Source organism: Canis lupus, chromosome 6 (assembly GCF_003254725.2).
Source record: "Canis lupus dingo isolate Sandy chromosome 6, ASM325472v2, whole genome shotgun sequence".
Taxonomy (NCBI): domain Eukaryota; kingdom Metazoa; phylum Chordata; class Mammalia; order Carnivora; family Canidae; genus Canis; species Canis lupus.
In genome coordinates, this window is record NC_064248.1 from 49,381,815 (window position 1) to 49,405,027 (window position 23,213).

Here is a 23,213-nt window from a genome sequence, read left to right on the forward strand (position 1 = left end):
AGAACAAAGGCATCTCCCATTCAAAAAGCAAAAGCAAATGGCTTCACAGGGCGTGCCCAAAAGCTGAGCATGACTAGTAACTAACAAAAACAGAACACAGAATCTCCCACTTTTCAGATTTAACATAAGGCTGGCTACACATCACTTTGTTCATCCAAATATACAGATATGTAAAAACTCATCTCTAAATCATGGCTTAAAAGGTCACATAAGTCAACAGAAATGAATTGGTCAAGAATTAGCAATAACAGGCACCAAAAAAAAAAACAGACTAAAAACTATGTTATGAGCCTTTCAGCAAGAAGTGAGTGCCATTCATTTAACTATGCTAATTTTGCTTTACAGATAAAAATAATAGTAAATTGGGGATGTCTGGATGGCTCAGTCATTTAAGAAGCTGTCTCTTGATTTTGGCTCAGGTCATGACTTCAGGGTTCTGGGATCAAGCCCTGCATCAGGCTCTGCACGCAGAGGGGAATCTGCTTGAGGATTCTTTTTCTCTTCCTCTCCCTCTACCCTTCCCCATGTTCATGCTCTTTCTCATATAAATAAATAAACCTTTTTAAAAAATAATAAATAATAGTAAATAGTCTTTAGTTTGAGTATTGAAAAGATATTCAACAAGACATTCAACAAAATAACTATATTCATCAATGGAAATGATTGCAATCTTTTTCTAAACTATACTTATCAACTAAGACTGGCCATCAGAAGCATACTATAAATAGGACAAAAAGTTTCACACTAAAAAAAAAAAGTTTCACACTGACTTCTGTAGAAACTTGGTAACAGAGATCCCTGGGTGGCGCAGCAGTTTGGCGCCTGCCTTTGGCCCAGGGCACGATCCTGGAGACCCGGAATCGAATCCCACGTCGGGCTCCCGGTGCATGGAGCCTGCTTCTCCCTCTGCCTATGTCTCTGCCTCTCTCTCTCTCTCTCTCTCTCTGTATGACTATCACAAATAAATAAAAAATAAAATAAAAAATAAAAAAAAAGAAACTTGGTAACACAGATACCTGACCATCAAATAGAAATAACAAAAAAAAGTAATCTGAACCAACTTTCACAACTCAAACCACCGAAGTATCGCACCATGTTTCAAAAAAATAGAATAGATGTAATTTACCTCCTTACACGTATTTAGTGAGTCATAGAGACCCTGACAGTTGTTTCTGTTCTCTGATGCTGTCTATGGCACTTATTTACTAAATTAACAAGAAAAATCTGATAAAGAGTCTGCTTTTCATGGTAGCCAAAGTTACTCAAAGTTACTGTTGAGAATGGACTGAACAGTTTGTAATGCATAAGCCATCTACCCCCATCTATTTTCAACACTCAGGAAACTAGCACATCCTCACTATTCAAAACTAATGCAGATCTTTCTCATTATGCCAAGCATTGAAAGCAAAGGTTTATTAAAGATCTAAGGGGTTATTAAAGATCTAAAGAAAGAACCCCAAAGATCAACACTGAGAAGCAAAAGGGTAGCCATCATAAGGATACATTGAAAATGAAAGTAAAGCATAAAATAAATTTTGTTTCTACATTTTTGGTACTTAAAAGAAAACCATAATAAGGAAAACTTTCCTTTGTAATACAAAGCTAATTGCTAAATAAACTTTGACAAAAATCACAGTATCATCACATTTAAGCTAACAAATATCTGGTTCAACATTTTCTTTTTTTTTTTTTTTTTTTTAAATTTTTTTTTTCATTTATTTATGATAGTCACACAGAGAGAGAGAGAGGCAGAGACATAGGCAGAGGGAGAAGCAGGCTCCATGCACCGGGAGCCTGACGTGGGATTCGATCCCGGGTCTCCAGGATCGTGCCCTGGGCCAAAGGCAGGCGCTAAACCGCTGCGCCACCCAGGGATCCCTGGTTCAACATTTTCTGTGAAGAGATAAATTTTATAAATACATCTAACATATACAAGCACATGTTCACTTTGCTTTAGAAGAAGGCAGTCTAACGCCAAGTTCTAAGTGGCTGACCCCTTTGAGCCTTTGTTAAGAGACCTACAAGTTCCAGCATGCCCAGATGATCTAGAGTAATTGCTTCAGAGATTTCCCACTAAGACTCAGCTACATTAATACATAGCTCAGCAACAGGGATATCACTAGGGGTCATCCCCAAAACACAACAAACCTCTCCCTTAATACAAACAGTACGGATTCATTTTAATGAAAAATGTCTTTAAAGGGTTGCCAGTGCGAAGTTTGTGGGTCCTCTGGTAAGGAAGTTTTCTGGCCTCACAACAGTTCTAAGAGAAAAGTCCTGTGTTCTTGCTCATATTAGATAAAATACCATTATTTGATAAGCCATCTATTTTCAAGACTCTCAGGAAATAGTACAAAAACAGTTCCATAAATGGTAGCATATTATTCTAATCTCAAGAGATTTTGTTCCACACAGGTGTGGATCAGGAAATGTGTCCTAAGTGGTTCAGAACACTGGTGCTGCCAGATATTAAGAGAAACTGGGGGCAGTGGAAACAGATTCAGGATGAAGTACTTTGGAAAAGTCTGAGTTAAATGAAGTTAAATAGGTTTCTTTATTACTCAGAAGCATTCAGAATCTTTAAAATGAGAATATGTTTTTAAATCTGCAAGATGGAGAATTCTAAACTTAATTGTTTTTTTAATCTTTTTACCTGTTTATTTTGATTTTGCCATGGTAGATCATACTTGCCAGCATACTGGAAGTTTTTGAAAATCCCAATACCTAAACCCAATACTCCAAAACAATTATGTCAACATTTCCAGGAGTAGAACCCAGGCACCAGTATTTTTTGAAGCCTCTCAGACTTTTAAAAACCAAATATGAGAACCAACATAACTTTGGGAAATACTACCTATAAGTTCTGGCCTCTTCTCCAACCTAAGATAAAATAGCCACACAAAAATGCATTCCTGGACCTATCCAGAAAGAGATCTGCAAAAAAACAAAACCAAAAAGAAAAACAAAACTAACAGCTGGAGACAGAACATTTAACATCCATCCAGCTTTATTTCACTGGTGTCAGCACAGCACCCTACCTCAATCTCTCCTCTGCACCTAGTCAATGTTTCTCATATCATGCTTTCTATATTTGTCTTCAAAACTGGGAGCCTAGGGGCGCCTGCGTGGCTCAGGTGGCTGGGTGTCTGCCTTCGGCTCAGGTCATTATCTCAGGGTCCTAGGATGGAGCCCTGCATCCAGCTCCCTGCTCAGTGGGGACTCTGCTTCTTCCTCTCCCCCTGACCCTTCCCACTGCTTATGCTTTCTCTCATTCTCCCTCTCTCTGAGAGAGAAAGATAGTACAAGTCTCTCTCTCCCTCTCTCTCTCTCTCTCAAGTAAATAAAATCTTGAAAAAAAAAAAAAACTGGGATCCTGGATGTTATGGTCTGTATAGTTTTATTCTCCCTTTCATATTATGTCATAAAAAAGCTGACTTCAGCAGATTTATGAATCATCAATACCAAAAAAACTTAACAAGTTGACATATATGGGCCAATAAACAAAGAAGTTTCATAAAATGAACTTAAAAGCACAAAAGAAATCAAAAAGAAGAGTGCAATTTTCCATATTTTACGAGGCTGAGAGTTTCTACAAACGCTGTTTTATGAACATCAGAGAATGTAGATCTGAACACCATGGCCACTGACCTGCCAAGAAAACAATCTAAGAATTCCACTAAGAGTTGGTAGTCTCATGAGACCTTAGACAAATACAAGTAATATGAGTTCACAGAACGGCTGGTCAATAGTACAGACTATAAATTTTGTAATACACTGAAAGGAAAAATACCTAAAAAGATTCACGTCAGGCTTGCCAATTCAAACTCTGCTGACTCTGACCCCCGAACTGAAAGCCCCTTGTTCCCTTGAAGGCCAACTGCCAAGACAACATTAAAGATGGAAGGACTCCATCAATTGAATTAGGTGAAAAATACCTTTTTCCTCTAGTTTTCAGCTAACATCACTGTTGACAAACACATTGGCTATCCTTAATACAAGCAAAAGTACATTTTTAGACACAGCTCTTTTACAAGTAAATGGGACTTAATTCCATTAACTTAATGGAACTAATACTGACTTGCAAACAGTAGTGTCACAACAAACACTCCTTGAGGGTCACATCAAGCCAGAAGCTGAACTATCTCTAAAGTCTAATATAATTAATGTAATCAATAACATGCAATACATTGGGGGATTGGGTGAAAGCAGTCAAAAGGTTCAAACCTTCAGTTGTAAAATAAGTCCTGAAGATGTAATGCACAACATGATGACTAGAGTTAACACTGCTGTATGGCAGATTTGAAAATTGCTAAGAGAACAGATCCTAAAAGTTGTCATCAAAAGGGAAAAAAAAAAATTTTGTAACTATACGAGGTGATAAATGTTAACTAAATTTGTCATGATAATCACTTCACAATATATGTATGCCAAGCACTAGGCTGTACACATTAAATTTATAAAGTGTGGATGTCAATTACATCTCAATAAAGTTGGAAGAAAAAAAGAATAAGGAGTAAAGTTATCCAACTCTTTATTTCCTTCATTTTTAGAGAATTTTTACCTAGGTTAATATAAATCTCTAAATTTTTTAGGATAAAATCCAAATAAAAAACTCAGCCCTTTCAGTTATGATAATGTACCTACACTGAAAACATCATACTGTACAGTATCCTACCTTAACCTTAGAAAAGACAACCTATGCCATCCGAATGAAAAAATCAGCACCTGGATTATTATTTTCCAGCTTCATCCTAGCATGAAAGGCAATCATGAGGCCTATCCCTAATACCCCCTCCAATCCCCAGTTCCAGGGTTAAACCTCCTCCATCAGTATCACTATAGCACCCATCTCCTGACTCTAATAAAGCACAACAATTGTTTTACAGACCTACACATTTACAAATTATGCACTGAGTTCCCTAGAACAAGTACCTAGCTGTCCTAATCATCCTACAATCCACAAGACTATCTCAGTGACTAGTACAGAAAAAGCAGTAAATAAATTAATGTACGTATTCCCTGGCAAGCAAGTAAGAGCCCCAAAAAAAGAGTCAGCCATATTTGGTAGAGAGTCAGCCATGCAAGTAAATAAACACAAGACATTTGCTTTAATCATGTATGTGGCAAATGTAAGGGGGCGTGAACAAAATGCCATACACAAAACATGATAGAGAATTACCGGCAAAGGATCTGCCAAGCCTCTCTAGGAAAATGAGGAAGGGCTCTACAGAAGAGACTATTCAAACCTCCATTAAGTGAACAAATCTGGAAGAACAATGTTATTTACACTCACAGTAGCCTTAAAACTCCTTTATCAGAAAGACGTTAAAAATCTAGAGAACAGGAAACAGGCACTTTGGTGAAGAGGCCACATAAAGACAACGAACCACACTTTGACAAGCCTTCAAACTGATCTTCGTTCTTAAAAAATGTTCAACAATAAAATAATTACATTTTAAATGGAAGTCCCTTTAAGGCTTCTTGTTTTTTAAACAAAAGTATTAATGCAAAAGCATAATGAAAAAAAAAATACAGGGGGCCTGGGTGGTTCATTCGGTCAAGTGTCTGCCTTCAGCTGGGTCATGATCTCAAGGTCCTGGGATCGAGCCCCACATCAGGCTCTGTGCTCAGCAGAGAGTCTGCTTCCCCCTCTCCCTCTGCTTCTACCCCTGCTTGTACTTTCTCTCCCTCTCTCTCTCAAATAAATAAATAAAATCTTGAAAAAAAAAATCCAGACAATGTAGATAAACGTATAACTTAAATGGTGTCAAAAACCTAGTGGATGACACAATCCAGATTACAAATAAAAGCCAAGGCAAGGATGGCTGACCAGAATTGTCAGATGATTCTTGTTACTATTATATTAGCCTTAGCTGGTCTGGGCTGGAGACTAAAATCAACTCATACCTTAGCATTAGGAAAAAAGCTTCTTTAGTCAAATTCCAGGAAACCAGGAATATTCTTTCAACTAAATTTTTTTTACTAAATTATAAATGCACTACTTTCTGGTATTTTCTGCTTCAAATGTATGGTTTATGAAGAGTCTGGATTCAGAAATGCAGCTTAATGTAAACATAACTCTCGATGTCTTGGGTTATCAGAAAGACAAACTTAGAACTACATTAAAGTTACATTCAAACTTCTAGTAGGACATAGGGGCCTAAACCAAGGAACAAATGCCTCATCTTTGCATTATACATTCTTTTTTTTTTTTTTCACATTAATGAGTCCCTTTATGCAAACAGATTACTAAAATCCTTGTCTGTCTAACCATACCATTATAACTGTCTCCATAGTACTATCTCAGTTTCTTTCTTCTAAAATACATTTCAGACTACATGAGTTGAAAAGCTACAGCTGAAATGATTGGAAGCAAACTAAATGTCTAAGGTCAGACTGGTTACATGCATTCTTGTACATTACACAGAAATAATACAGAATAGAGAAGGAAGTTCTCTGTGCGTTGATATGAAAAGATATCCAAAGCAAGTTAGGTGAAAAAAAAAAATCAAGGTATAGAATAGTATATGCAATGTGCTATATTTTGTGATAAAAATGAAAAATAAGAATATATATCTAAACTATTAAAAAAGAATGCAATCTTGCCTTTTGCAACAAACGGATGCATATGGAGGGTATAATGCTAAGTGAAGTAAAGTCAGTCAGGGAAAAACAAGTATCACATGATTTCACTCGTGGAATTTAGGAAACAAAGAATTGAGAGACAAAAAAGCATACTTTAGGGAACAAACTGATGATTACCAGAGGGGAGGTAGGTGAGAGGATGAGTGAAAGAGATGAAAGGGGTTAAGAGTACATGTAGGGTGATGAGCACTGAGTAATGTACAGAATTGTTAATCACTATATTGTACACCTGAAACTAATATAACACCATATGTTAATTATACCAGAATTTTTTTAAATATACATGTATCTTTATTTGCTTACATATGCATAAAGAAATAGGATATTAAATAAATACCAGAAGTTATCCAGAAAAAAACTAGAGACATAAGATCAAGAATGGGAGAGAGTCTTCACTATAATATTCTTACAAACTTTTTAAATTTCTGAACCCTATTAATGTATTTCTATTTTCAAATATTTAAAAACAATTTGGAAAAATAGCTACAATTGTAATAATTAATACTTTATTTTATGTCAAGGAGTAATAATTTTTTTCCTATCCTTTCTTCCATTCTGATCTTAATTAGTCAAAAATTCTAGTTCTCGGGAAACAAATTAATTACCTAGCACATGTAAGCTAAACATATAATTATGCTTCAAAGAAGACTTTATTCTTTCCTCCTCACCCATCTAAATTGACAATTAAGGATAGCAAGGGTCATCCAGCTAGTAAAACAAATACATTACCCTTGACTTCTGATGGATAATATCATCAGCATAAATGTTAATTTCCATTTTCCACTTAAATTTTTATTTTTATTTTATTTTTTTAAAGGAAACTCAGGGGCACTTTCCCAAGCCTCCTGGGCCACAGGCAGGATGGGGTGTGTGGTCTCCAGCTAGACTTGCCTGGTTTTGCCCATTTCTTTATTTTAAGATTTTATTTATTTATTCATGAGAGACACAGAAAGAGAGAGGCAGAGACATAGACAAAAGGAGAAGCAAGCTCCCTTCGGGGAGCCTGATGCAGGAGTCAATCCCAGATCCCAGGATCATGCCCTGAGCCGAAGGCAGACACTCAACTGCTGAGCTACCCAAACGTCCCTCCACTTAAAAATTTTAAATTGCTACATTGTCCAGCAGGCCTACTGACTGGCATTACAATTTTACAAATATTACAGCATTATAATTTCCAAATGTGTGAATTATTTTTTTAAGCCTTTATTTATTTGACAGAGAGAGAGAGCGTGCACACAGGCAGGGGGAGTGGCAGGCAGAGGGAGAAAGAGAAACAAGCTCTCCGCAGAGCAGGGAGCCCGATGCAGGACTCAATCCCAGGATCCTGGGATTATGACCGGAACCGTAGGCAGACACTTAACCTACTGAATCACCCAGATGGCTGAGTTATTTTTCAAAATAACAACCAAAAAATTACAAACATTTTTCTGATTTAGCAAACAAACTGAATGGGCCCTCACTGTCCCCAAGAAAAGAACCTCAGTAATCTCTGCACAGACCTGGCCCCTCACCAAAGACACTGTGTTCTTCCCACAGAGAACTTCTGAGGTCAACTCAGAAACCCATCTCTAGGGTTTTTCCACAGGGTACATTTGTGCCTAATTTGGCCCCTTCCACTCTCCAAACCCTTATCGATGTTTAAAAGCTCAGCTTAGAGGTGCCTGGGTGGCTCAGTCCGTTATGCATCTGCCTTTGGCTCTGGTCACAATCTCAGGGTCCTGGGATCGAACCCTGCGTTGGGTTCCCTGCTTAGTGGAGCACCTGCTTCTCCCTCTGTCCCTGCTCATGCTCATTCTCTCAAATAAATAAAATCTTTAAAATAGAAAATAATAAGTAAAAGCTCAGCTTAAATGGTCTGATACTTTCCCAAATCTCTGTCAGAATTAATCTTATTGTGAGGCCTGGGTGGCTCAGCAGTTGAGCATCTGCCTTCGATTCACAGTGTGATCCCAAGGTCTAGGATCAAGTCCTGTATCAGGCTCCTTGCCGGAGCCTGCTTCTCCCTCTGCCTATGTATGTGTCTCTCATGAATCAATAAAAAAAATCTTTTTAAAAAAATCTTATCTTCTATTTTTATACAACCTAACTATTTTACAGTTAATTATGTGTCTAGACATCTCCCCGTCCCAACGAGAAGGTGGAATCATTAGAAGAAATAGTTCCTATTCATATTTATATCCTTATGGAAATCTTTATTTCTTATTAATAACAGTAACAGTACTAACAACAAGGAGAAAATCAAAAGCCAGGTATTGTGCCAGGCATAATGACAAACGCATTACTTCATTTAATTCCCATGATAGCCCTGAAGCCATTTTACAGAAAAGGAAACTGAGGCTCAGAGAGGAGAAGTAACTTGCTCAAGTTGCTTATACCCAGTACAGGTAGTAAAAAGCAGAATGAGCCTTCAAGCCCACTGTCTCTGCCTCCAAGGCATTTATTCTTAACCACTATGCTTAGAACTTAGTAGACTGATTAATATTATCATCATTACTACAATGGACTGAGTGTTGGTGTCCCCTCCAAAAGCACATGTTGAAATTTGAACCCCTAAGGTGATGGCATTAGGAGGTAAGACCTTTGGGAGGTGATTAGGTCATGAGGGTGAGGCCCTCATGAATGGGATTAGTGCCCTTTTAAAGGCACCCAAGAGAGCTTTCTTGCCTTCATTCTATCATGTGAGGATACAAGTTAGCAGTCTGCATCCCTGAAGAGACCCCCTCACCAGAACTGACCTCCCTGATCTGGTCTCCAGAACTGAGAAATACATTTCTGTTGTTTATAAGCCACCCAGTCTATGGTACTTTGTTACAGTGCCCCAAACTGACTAAAATAATTACCCTTTTCCAAAACTTAGAATTGCATTTTACAAAGGGCTTTCATATCACAGAAGCCGTTAGAAGGAAAAAACAAGCTTTGTCTCCATGTTAAAACACTCCTATACCTAATCTGTCATTTTTATCTGCCCTTCAACAACTGATTTGTTCATACCTTAGACTGCTGGATGGTATTTTCATCTCACTACTTTCCTCTGACTTCACTGAGACTATCAAGATGATCAAGCATAGTAGGCATATTTGCCCCATTCCTCCTCCCCACCTTAACACCCACCCTGTGCCTGAGTAACACCCCCTTCCACGGCCTGAGAAACAGAAATGGGAACCCCTTGGATCTGAAGGAATTTAGTCTCGATTTATTCATTCAAATATTTACTAAAAGCACTTTACGTGTCAGGCACCAGGACCTGCCTCTATGAGTTTACAGGAGGGTAGGGAAGGCAGACAAAGAGGCCTCCTCAATCTTTGCTCTTCCTTTCTTTCATTATTGTCAGTGATTATGAGATCAGCAACAACAAAAAGAAATACATATGCTGGGACACTTGGCTGGCTCAGTCAGGTAAGTTTCTGCCTTCAGCTCAAGTCATGATCTCAGAGTCCTGAGACAGAGCCCCACATTGGACTCGCTGCTCAGCGGGAGCCTACTACTCCCTTTCCCTCTGCCCCTCCCCACTCTTGTGCTCTCTCTCACTCACTCTCTCTCTTAATAAATAAAATCTTTAAAAAAAATACATATGCTTGTAGATCTGGACATACAAATAAGCAAAAAGGTAAAACTGTCAGAATCATTCACAATTCCACCAGAAATGACAAATGTAGGAGTTTGGCTATATGTTCCCTTCCATTTTTTCCAAGTTTACCTGAAATTTTCAAAAGATCTTCTTCAGCTGATACTTAAAAAATATTTTCCAAAACTGTAATGGGAGACAGCCTCCCTCATGATATAAGCTAGATTACTGTGGTAAACAGGTAATTTTGGGTCCCCACTGAACATGTGGCTTCTGGGAAGGTACTTTGAGGGTCTTACTCTCCATCCCCAGGCCCTGACATTCAGTTGGAGCTCACTCATGCTCATGAAACAAAAGACTAAATGGATGAATCAATGATGTAGAGTACTGAAATGTAACAAATCAAATCTTGACATAGTTAAGTTCGTAAATCAGGCACTCTTTGTGCTGAACGGTCCAGATACAGAAAGAATTCAAGGAGAAAATTAATCCCTAAAAGGAAAAAATATATTTTATTCTTACTAGATAGGGGAAAAAGAACTCTACAAAAATAGAATAATAAAAACTACCATCTCATTTCATTCTGTATGACATCATGGTTACAGTCTTAAAACAATTAAAAACACAATAATCCAGTTTTATGGTGGCAGCTGTATAGCCCCGTGCTATCCACCCAAGTCTCACAAGTTATACCTGAACGGAAGATAGGGGGGGTTTGAGCCAGATAGGAGTGCTCTGTAGGCTTCTTCTGGTGTCTTCTTTAAATAGATTACCTAAGACAGATAAATAGCAACATTTAGAACACCACCAAAGAATGACACAAAACTAACTTAATTACCCACCAAATTTGCATTTCCCGTTTTCCACTCTGACAACTGTCAGTATCGGTGATAACGCTAACCTTTAAGAGACAGCAACCGAGCTGCCAAAATTTCCTTTCAGCTTGAAGCTGGGCTGCAGCCTTTGGCTTAGAAATGGGTAAGAGCTTAGAGACAGAGGGCAGATCCACAAAGAGGCCATCCAAGGCTGTTTACAAGGCACACTGAACAGATACAATGGCAGAATTTTCCCTTTGGAGAGAACAATTCTACTTCCATTATTATACTGTCCACTCGTAATACAATAAAGCACAATAAAATCACAATGAAATGGGTGAAAATGAATGCAGGTAAGAGCACTAGAGGGGCACCTGAATGGCTCAGTTGGTTAAGCATTTGACTCTTGGTTTCAGCTGGGGTCGTGGTCTTGGGGTCATGAGATCGAGCCCCACATCAAGGCTCCATTCTCAATGTGGAGTCTGCTTGGGTTTCTCCTCTCTCTCTCAAATAAATAAATAAAAATATTCAAAAATAATTTTTTTTTAAAAATAAAGGGCACTAGAAAACACACTGGCTTGACTGTTGATATCAAGGATACTTAAATGCCTCTGGCCCAGCAATGATAAACTAATCTTAAAGAAACATAAAGGCAAAAAAGAAAAAAGAAAAAAAGAAACATAAAGGAGCTCTTAAAATCAGCAAACACTTTAATCAACGTATTGACTATATCATATGTGCCAGGCACTGTATCAGGTACTAATACCTCTCTTAAGAGAATTTACATTCTTATGGGGTAAAGACAATAGTTAACAAAAATAAACACAGTCTGAGATAGGTGCTAAAAAGAAAGTAAACAGATTCTGGAAAGAGAACAAAAAGAGGCTGCTTGAGGAAAGGCACAGAGAGGGCTCCCTGGGAGACATGTAGGGTAAAATCTGCAGGGTACAAGCCACGGGAAAACTAGGGAAAGGAGAAAGGGCTTCCCAGGCAGTAGGAATAACACAGGCACCATCCTTGCCAAAGGAAAGAGCTTGGTGATTGGAAAGAGAGATCACTGGTATGGCTGGAACATGGGAAGGAGAACCAAGCAGTGGTTCAGAGCAATACAAACCACAGGCAGATTCTAATTTTATTATTCTAAGTATAATTTAATATCTTAATTTTGAGCTGAGGATATTGGTCCTTTCCCTCTATAGTTTGAATCAAATCTTATTCCTAAAAATCCTCTCTACCTAGAATTAATGGCATTATTTCAAAATCCTGTGCATTTCAGCAAGAGTGGCAGAGTCTCAGTTCCTAAAAAGCAGGGCTTTCCTCTTTACTTACAAATTTCCTTTGAGTTTTAAGCTATCCCACTGGCAATACATTACATGTATTTAATTATTAATATTTTCAGCACTAGAAGACACCTTAATTCTGTCTTCTCTAAAGAAAAGAAAACTGAAATAAATAAATAAAAGATACTTCCAGCTTTTAAAAGAAAGCTCTATACTCATTTGACAAGTAAACCTGAAGGTCTGTAGGGCACACACCAACCAAACCAAGTTGAACATGAAACAAAAACAACACAGAAAATGAAACCACCGTAAAAGAATGTTCCAGACATGAGTCACTGATTCTAAAGGGAGAATCACAACTCCAGTTGCAGCTCAAATAATTATAAAAATCCACTTAAACCAACCCTAGCTTTAAAGGCTGTTTTCAGTAACCAACATTAAAAAACAGGATTTTGCTGTTGCCTAATGGGTAGGTTATACCCTATAAACAGAGTCGATTATTATGCAGTGATTTCACAAGCCTAAAGATGCAGCAGTCCTGGAAAGTTGACTACCTCTGCTAAAAGGGAAAGCTGCTGCAAAGGGCTTCTGTGTTCTGATTACATAATTAAAGCTCATACAACAACCTCTGAAAAGCAAAAATGTATTTCCCTCCTCAGGAACAATTACGTTAATTCCCTTTAATTTTGAGGCAGCCATCCTGCAGGCGAGGCATCAGCGCACATGAAATACTTCTTTAGACTGGATACCCCCACAGGATTTGCTACTCATCTCACCTGCATGACTTAGCACACATGACCCATGTTCTCACACTGTAAGATGAGAGTCTGTTTTTATTTTTATCCCAGTGCTAAATTATTAATAAGTGTAAAGTGAAACCCAGCAGAGGCCATCTAAATTCCAGGAAGAGTCTAGGGGCAGGTAAATACAATGACCTTTTACAACCTAATGATAGGTAAAATGTAACAAATGAGTCCTTTACTGAATGCATGCATGCTAGGGTCATCAAAATACCCAATTTATTTTTAAAAAGACTATGTCATGGATTCTTAATGCCAGATCTTCTGAGATAGGTCTCCTATTAAAAGAGAAAAACAGAGAGACAAACGAGGCCTGATTAAAGCCTGGAATAAAGGCAACATTAATTAAGCCTTCTGCTGAAAAATCTGACGCACACAAAGGCAAGGAACTTTCCAAACTCTCACTGCTGCTCTGCGACAGAGTTAGAACACAGATACAACTCCAAAGCCCACAGTAATTCCATACACTTCATCTACTTGAAAATATACACACAAGCAATAGCACCACAAATTGGGGAAAAAAGATTCCTACTCTTCCAAATTCCTAAATGCCGTAACACTTGACTTCTTAAAGCTGGGTGACTTCAAACTGGTAAACAGTAGTTGTGCCTGAGGAACAGAGCAGGGAGCTGGACTAGAAGGAGAAAGGAATACTTTCTACTTGACATTTTCTGCTATCTCCACATCTTATATTTTGTACAGACATGGACTGATTCATTTTTCAAATGTAGAGTAACTAAATCAGTTAAATAATAAACATCTACTCTTTTTAAAATAAAACCAGAGGCGCCTGGGTGGCTCAGCTGGTTAAGCATCTGTCTTTGGCTCAGGTCATGATCCCAGGGTCCTAGGGATCAAGTCCTGCATCGGGTTCCCTCCTCAGCAGGGAACCTGCTTCTCCTTCTCCCTCTGCTGCTCCCCCAATGCTCATGCTCTCTGGCTCATGTGGTCTCTCTCTCAAATGAGTAAATTTAAAGACCCTTAAAAATAAAATAAAAATAAAACCAAATTTAATACCAAGAATTGGTTGCAAGATATTCTAATATTTCTTAAGATATTTTCTGAAAAAATTAATCTCAAAGCATCTTCTAAATGTTTTTATTTTCCTTTTCTGCTTCCCAGGGATAAATATAATAGGCTATCTATTCTCCTCAAAAGATATTAGCATATATAAACACAAACTGACAGGATCTTCCCAAACTTTTGATTGATAAAACTTAACAAAAGCCCTCTGCATAGTGCTTGGCACACCATGCTAAGTTACCCTTGGAAGAGCGAGGACATACATTACTTTTATCAAAGTGGACTGCTCTTGCCAGGAAGTCCTAGAAGCCTCTCAATAGAATAACACTGGACATACGCTTTCTTATTTTTGACTTACTAAAAGTCAACCAATTAAAGTGATTATGTTTTTGCTTAATAACTTTGATACCAGGTGTCAAGGGCCCAAATAACTCTCTCGATTTCTTTACTAAGAGATTCTTAAAGAGCAGGATCCTTAAATAAATAAATAAATAAATAAATAATAAATAAATAAATAAATAACCAGCTGTGAGGTTTTTATTTAACACCATCACTAAAATTATGGTATTATAAGACAGCATAATTTTATATGGTTTACCAATAAGCCAATGTTTCCCACACTTTAATCATGCAACAACTTCCCCAATTTCTGCCACCACACATAGCACCACGTATTACTATCTCTCTAAACAGACACACTTTTTTAAATCCATTTACTTGAAAGTGTTTTATATCACTGTTTTAATGAAAAAAACAGTATCATTGGCCATAGAGAGTCTAGACGTAAATGAATATTAAAATACATAACAAAATTTTTAAAGGTTTGTGCGCACCACACGTTGAGAAACAATGCTTCAAAATACCAAGTTTAGGGGATCCCTGGGTGGCTCAGCAGTTTAGCACCTGCCTTCAGCCCAGGGCGTGATCCTGGAGTCCTGGGATCGAGTCCCACATCAGGCTCCCTGCATGGAGCCTGCCTCTCCCTCTACCTGTATCTCTGCCTCTCTCCCTCTCTCTCTCTCTCTCTCTGTGTCTCTCATGAGTAAATAAATAAAATCTTTAAAAAAAAATACCGCCCTCAGTCAGAAAAAAAAAGAAAAAAACATACCAAGTTTGGGCTAATTTTATAGAACAGCAAACCAACCTGGGATATTAAATAAAATCCTCTTTAAATTAATCCAAAAATACTTCTAACTCATTTCTCTTTATTAAATCCTATGATCATTAAATCTTTAAAGCTTGTTAAAAATAATATACATGAATTTCAGAGGCATTTTGGAATTTACAATGATATTTCTCTACTCGGATCATTTCATCTCTCTGATACGTAAAGTGATTCTTCAAACAACAAATGGCTTAATATAGAAGAGCTAAACCAGAATTTAATCACAAATTGGCTGGTGGTCTTTCTCTAGGGACACTTACCTCGGTTCTTACTATGTTTTTAGCTTTAAGTGCTATTATTTCCCCCAAAAAGACTTACTATAAACTGCAACACACACATATATCCCTTATATATTTTTAAATGATACGATTTAATAAAGAGAAATGAGTTAGAAGTATTTTGGGATTAAAGAGGATTTTCTTTAATATCCCAGGTTGGTCTGCTGTTCTATAAATTATACTTATATTCTGTGATCTGTAAAGTGGAAATACTCTTGAGGATTTGATTTGGCCATCTGAGAGAGTATTCTTTAATTCTGGCATTTGATTTCCTGTTATTAGTTTAATATTCTACTTGTTTATAAAAGAGGAAACAAATACTGAGAACAGCCTTACCAGTTAGGTACTGCCACCAGAACACTGACAGGATAGCTGTGAAATTAGCATTCTGACCATTTCTGAGTCAATTAAATTTCTTCAATTGAGAAGTTTCCAGAAAACAGATGTGTGTGACAACTTGAACAGTCTAGAAGTCCTAAAATTTACCAAATATGAAAGCCCTAAACCAAAGTAGAAATTCTCTTTAAATGTTTCAGACAACCAGGTTTAGCCTATACAGAGTGCTAAATGAGGACATGTCCCTATGTAGGATATGTGTTTTGCGTTCTAGTCCACTAATTAAGTCATGCTTGGGCCCCTTCCCAATCCCCATATAACTTAAAATTATCACACTTGCAAGACAACAACTGAGGAGGGGGATGGTCAGAGTTAAAAAGACAACGTCTCTGTCCTTTGTGAAGCTAACGAGGGCTCGTTCTTGTGAAGCAGGTAGAGCACCTGCTTGGTTTGAAAGCACTGCTCCCTCACTGGCTTCTCCCATCTCCCTGTGTCTGTCATCTGGGGTTCCTCCCTGTCAGCCAAACTCAACCTCAAAAGTCACCTTTGACTCTGGCCTCTCCTTCATGGTATCCACCACCCTCATCCAATCAATACCCAAACTGATTCTTTCTCTATAGCCTCTACAGCTGGGGGCACTGAAATTTGGGGAGAGACAGAAAAGTATACAAATGTTGTTTAAAAAAAAAAAATGTTGTTTCAAATTTTATAAAACCACCAGTAGGGTCCCCCCAACAACCTCGAGAGAGAGGCCCAAGCATGTTAAGGATCCTGAATCTTAAACCTCATTAGTTTTCCAGTGAATCTGCATTTGACCTTTCTTCCATAACTATTCATCACCACACTCTATCTAGGGCTAACATAGTTTCTCTCTGCCTCCACTCCTGCTGACTCTAGCAATTCTGGAACAGGACTCTGAGAGTCTCAAAACTGCTCAGAAACCCTGACCAAACTGCCCACCCTACACCAAGATAAAGTACTAACTGATCTTTCCAGGTGAACTTCTCATTGTTGCTTAAATGAACCGCATCTGCTAGTCTGGATCCTCATCATTCGCTAAGCATACTTGACACTTTCATCTGAGGTTTCTTCTGGAAGACTCTCCATGCCATCTCTGCCTATTAAAATTCTATTTTGGGGTGCCTGGGTGGCTCAGTCGATTAAGTGTCTGCCTTCAGCTCAGGTCATGATCCCAGGGTCCTATATCAGGCTCCCTGCTCAGTGGAGAGTCTGCTTTTCCCTCTCTTCCTTGCTTGTGCTCTATCTCTCTCACTCTCAAATAAGTAAATAAAATTCTTCCTATTTCCTTGGACTTAACTTGAATACCACCTCCACCATGCATTTTTTTTTCTTAAGCTCAGAAACCCTTCCTCTACTCCTTAGACTCAACTATAAGAATGATAATGACCATGATAATAATAATAAAAACAAAAAAGCTAAAGGGTGCATACTATGTGCTAGGTGCTATTCTAAGCACTTTATATAATTTCGCTCATTAATCCTCATAATCACCCTGAGGTAGGTTCCATTATTAACTCATTTGCACTTATACACGAAACACTGAACATCAGTTGCTCAAGGTCACCCAGCAAGGGTGTGGTGGAGTCAGGCAGTCTGGCTCCCCATAGCACTCCTAACCACTTCCTGATGGGCTCCTGACAGCTGTGTTGTAATTATTTTCCTTTATACTTAAGTATAAAGCTCCTTAAATGCAGTAAACATGTTTTTATACCTTTATAAGCCTTACAATGCCTCTTATCAGATAGATGCTCTGTAAATATATGTTTAATGGATAACTGATTTCAACTTGTAAGGTACTACAAGTGCATTCACCCTAGAGAGTTAATTTAGCTTAAATAATAATTAAGTGAATAAGACTTTCTAAATGTGTCAGTACAATTTTAGTGATAATGCTCAGGGGAGCTAGTGAAATTAACTTTCAGAGCCCAGTTATTTGAAAGCATCAAACATGGTGTAGTCAATTCTTCAGTGATGTGCTAAAAGAAAAAGTAAGATAGAGACTGATTTTACAAATGACAGCTCTAGCTCAGATGACTTCTATTATTAGCTTATATAGAGTAGTTCAAGAGTCAAGGCATATTACCTGACCCAGACATTGACTGTCCCACTTCCTCTGTGTCTGTTCAGAACCTAGACTCTGCATTCCCAACACCTGATAAAAGGCAGGAAAAGCAGGAGGTGACAAGAACACAAGTCACCAAAGATCAATGTGTATGTATTTAACACAGTTTTTGTGTGGGAACCTGCATACACACCAGGACACAGGGAAAGTCCACAACCTCGTTAAGGAGCATAACTTGGCAACAATAAGTGCTCTAAAGAGGGCTGGGGAGCAGACCATGAAGGAACCAGACCCAACTCAAGTCTTCCTTGCATCATGGTCCCGTTTAGATGGCTACCTCCTCCCTTCCTGGGACCACAACTCTAAACCACTTTGGTAGGGCAGCCTTCTTAGCAACTTGATGAGATCAGGCCCTTTCCTATGTTCTCAAAGCTCCCTCCCTGGCTAGATTGTAAGTCTGAGCAGGATTTTTGCCTCTTTTCTATCTGCAGGACTCCACACTTCCTGGCACATGGCACATACTCAAAAAATGCTTGATGGGTACAAACACTGGATCTGCAGCCAAGCTGCCTGGATTCAAATCCAGGCTCTTTCATTTATGAGCCGTATTACCTTAACTCTTTGTGCTTCCATTTCCTTACCTGGGGAATAGGGATAAGAACTGTAACTGCCTCAGGTAGCCCAGGTGGCTCATCGGTTGAGCACTGCCTTCGGCCCAGGGCGTGGTCCTGGAGACCCGAGATCCAGTCCGGCATCAGGCTCCCTGCATGGAGCCTGCTTCTCCCTCTCCCTCTCCCTCTCCCTCTGAGGCTTTTCTCTCTCTCTCTCTCATAAATAAAATCTTTAAAAAAAAAAAAAAAAAAACTGTAACTGCCTCATAAGACTGTTGGGAAGATTTAATGATTGAATATTGTATGTAAAGTGCTCAGATTTCTATCAAGCACACAGCTCTTCTATAGCAAGGGACCACAGAAAGGAGATAAACTTTGGTCCCCAAATATTTTTCTCCTTTTTTACCACCTGTATCCCTGTGAATCAAGAGCCACAATGGTTATTTCTGACACCTGAGTCCTAAAGCCAGTCTGTGTATAGACATCAACACATGAGATTGTAAACCCTCGCGACTGCTATATACCAAAACTGTAACATACTATCATTTAATTCAACCCTCTCACTGGCAAGTACAGATGTTGATCCTACCCATTTCTGCATCTTCAAATGGCCTCCTGAGTCTCCTGGTGCCTTAGAATCAACAACCATAAAATAAATGCTGTGGCCGGTTTTATCAAATTCATTGTCAAAACAGCAGAAGATCCGTGAAGTGGCCCATATCTTTCCCCAACAAAGTACATGTAACCAAGAGAAAATTGATGCTGTACTCACTTTTCCTTACATGAACTTCTCATGAACAAAAGAATAAGAATACCAGGCTAGGTTTGTTTTTAGGAAAGTAATTACCAGTTACCAGCAAAGAATGAGCCACCAAAGTCCATGGAATGATAATCTACAAAAACACACTAAGAAGTGAGAAACTCTGCAACAAGTTGAAGGATAAAATTTTTAAAGTCTCTTCCTTGGCTCCCAAGACTTTGGTTCTCAGACTTCTTAAGTGTCCAGGCACTTAATTTATAAACTGCTTCTTCCTGAAGACAGCATTGAGTCTTAATTGTCATATGTAAGCACAAACAAATGTTTAATTTTACTCTTCATAGCAACACTTCTTATTCATTTCCTTTTATTATAACCAGTGACTGAGAAAACAATATCTACATTCAACGTTAAAACTAAAAAAAAAAAAAAAAAGGAAAAAAAGGCAAACATGTCTCAAATCCACACTGATTCTACTTTTCTTTTATAGAAATATTCAGTGTTGAACAATCACTTACAAATTAGATAGTTAAGTCTGACTGCAAACCAGAAATACAACTGAATATTTAAAACAGTTGTATTTTATTCAATCTATTTTAAATCTGTTGTACTGAATAGTCTAATTAAAAGAATGAATGCACCTTGTCTTTAACACATCACAAAGTAAGTCGTTCTCCCTGTTTTTCCAGTTCTGAGTCTATTATAAACCACAGATTATGAGGCCTGCAAAGACAATGCATCTGAACAAATACGGAGGCCAAACTAAGTGGAGAAGTAAGATAGAACCTGATGCCAGGCTCTATCCTCATAGCTTACTTCCATCCTAACAATACTTGACACTCATCTGGTATCCTTCTGAGAACAAGGTCTAGGAATGACTGTGCTCCCGGCTGTGGTGATGTTTGCTCTGAAATACTCTCAAGTGACATCTCTTTACATTTTAATTTGAATTTGAGATTTGATACACAGTGGATTTATTTATGTGAGAACTCATTTAGAATAGAAATACTATCTCTGCCTCTCATGGGCGTGAAGAGAATAAAACCAGGGGCAGCTCTCCGAGGGGCAGTTAAGGAAAACTGCAGACACATTAGCCCTGTGTGTCTTCCCGTCTTAATTTGACGGGAACCAGAATTTTAGCAGCCTGAAAAGATAGTTCTTCTAGAACTGACAGCTATAGCCGGAACGAATACACATCTCTTGGTAGCTGCATCTCAGTAACACTTCAGGCTTTTCGTGCCTGAAGAGAGCTCATGTTCCAACACAGACACTGCTGAGCTGCTTGTATCTCACTGAACTAGCACAGCCCCCTATGAAAGCAAACCAAGGAAACACTAAGCCAATGTTCTCAGCACACAGAAGTCTAAAGAGACCCTTTTAAGGAGGAAAAAGAAAAACTATTTGGTCCCAAGAAAACCTGAGTCCCTAGTCTCACATAAGCTGAGTACAAGGCTATTATGCTACGGCACACAGGTAAACACAACTCTGTACCTCAACCATCATTCAATGTCAGAAGGCAATCTATATGAAATATAAAAACAGACTCCAGAACATTACTTGAATAATTCATACTCTCAAATGGAATGGTTTCATGTCAAAAATTCACTGCTTACTTATGAGTTTCACTGCTTACTTATGGATATAGTATGAATTTTATTTTATAAAACCTTCAAATTAAAAAAAAAAGTTTAAAAAAGTGGAGTATGCTCTTTAAATCAAGGACTGAATTTGACCAAGCTTAGAAGGCAAAGAACCATAACTTCATTTATGATAAAGATGCAGATTACAGACCCACAACACACCAAGCATCAGTGTTTGAATTCTCTTAACACCTATAACCAATTACAGAATGTCTTTAACTTGCAGATAAATTCTATTCTAAAAGCATATTTGTAAAGGCTAATATTTAGATCTCTGGAAATAATTACCCAAAGATAAAAATCTTATGGTTGTCAGTCTCTTAGGCTAGTCCAAAAATGATTCATATAGTCCATGTTATCATTAAAATCATATTTCTAAAATAAAATGTGGTGGAAAACATTTCAAAAACATAAAACTAAAACAAAATAATTAGGTTAAAGAGGCACGTTTGCTTTTTAAATTCTCTTCCCTCAGTGCTAATACTTGAGGAAAGTCTAGATTAGAAAAATAAAACATGAGGAAACCAATACCCATGTTTAGAATGACTTTAAAAGTGAACTTTGAATTATTTCAAATGGTGGGATTGGTACTTTAATATATCTAGCTCTACTTCAAAATGCAAAGCTTTCCTCAATATTTGGCATTGTGATTAAGACTGCTTCCGGGATGCCTGGGTGGCTCAGCAGTTGAGCATCTGCCTTTGGCTCAGGTCGTGGTCCCGGGGTTCAGGATCGAGTCCCGCATCAGGCTCTCTACAAGGAGCCTGCTTCTCCCTCTGCCTGTGTCTCTGCCTCTCTCTGTGTCTCTCATGAATAAATAAATAAAATCTTGAAAAAAAAAAAAAGACTGCTACCAAATCTGAGGCAACAGGAGGTGTAGCAAATAAATACGAGAGGAGAAAGATTTTCCTGCTGTAAACAGAGGCAGATAATTGGGAAGAAAAGTGGACAAGAAAGGTAAAAAAATTGCTGGACAAACACAGGGGGATGACTGCCAAACTCACCAGGAATAGAACACAAATGGGGTGGAAAAGCAATAGGACCAAAGTATGGCTTACTTCCTCTGAACTTATGGCAATTTACAGCAGCGTAAGCAGAGGGAAGGAGGTTGACCAGACAAACAAATGTATTCATTTTCTTAACTAGAGCGAGCACCTGAAGGACAAAAAAAAAAAGCAGCTTTCTCAAATATAGTCACTTATCCTTTTCCAAATTGAAGAAGTTTGCAGGTGAGATGTTATCCAAACTTCTAAGACAGAATCCACATAGGATGTGAACTAAATCTCAGTTCTAGAATCTCATAGTAACTTGTAAGCTACTGTTCTTTGAATTGACTCAAGAATAGAAAATCAACAATGAACACAAACAAGGAACTGGTTGTTCTCCTCCAGTATTTACAAAGATTTGTTGCTTAGAGAAAGCAGGAGAAACAAGAGCTTTGCCCATCAGGCAGGTGTTTGCAGAAAGGATTCCAGAGCCATTTTATTGTGTATTAGCCCAAACTGCTCAAATATATGCCACATGACAGAACTGTCTTTCAAGAAAATAACAGAATTTATCATTCTGAAATGTGTGTAGACTTTTTAAAGAAGTAACCATGTTCCCTACAAGTTTATTAATTCCACAAACAGTAAAACTGAAACAAGTGAAGACAATTCCAAATTAAATAAAAGTAACTTAAATCCAACCAATAGATCTACTTCCAAATTAAATGAAAGTAACTTAAATCCAACCAACAGATCTACTGCATGCATAGCCAGTATATACAAGATACAGGAAGTCCGTCCATCCTTCCTGGAGCTACTGCAAATTTCCTTCCCGCTCCAGCTCACCTCACTACTTCCAGAAAGCACTCCCCCTTCACCCTGGTCAGCGTTTTCTCATCCTGTCTTTTGATCAGCAGCAAGACTCGAGGACAGATTTACTCATAGTAAGAAAAATAAGGAAAGAGAAGAAAGAAAGAGAATTTGCCACAGTTTTACACACAGGTGATTCATTTCTTCAGTAAAGAATTACTGGTACCAGGCACCAGTAATAGATAACACCAAGAATGAGGCAAATGCGTTCCTAACCTCAATGAGCATCCCTTGTATGTTACTTCAAACCTTCCAATAAAAGCCAGGGGATCCCCAACTTCGAACATGCCTCAGAAAAACCTTCAAAGCCATTTTAAGATCTAGATATTCTGATTTCTACCCCCTGAGATTCTGATTCA

General features: G+C 38.2%; 1 protein-coding gene across 12 annotated transcripts in view; it reads right to left on the reverse strand.

The window, feature by feature from the left end:
- CDC14A (cell division cycle 14A) overlaps nt 1–23,213 on the reverse strand; it is a 292,712-nt gene that overhangs the window by 209,742 nt on the left and 59,757 nt on the right. For 11 of the 12 annotated variants that reach the window (XR_007411413.1, XR_007411414.1, XR_007411415.1 and 8 more), the window contains one exon: nt 10,904–10,983. The exons of the other annotated variant lie outside the window; for it this stretch is intronic. Coding sequence is in view for 8 of the 11 variants with exons in the window: in XM_025417493.3 (XP_025273278.3) it covers nt 10,904–10,983 (80 nt within the window). In the remaining 3 variants the exon portion in view is untranslated. The remainder of the gene's footprint in view (nt 1–10,903; nt 10,984–23,213) is intronic. 12 annotated transcript variants of the gene reach the window in all.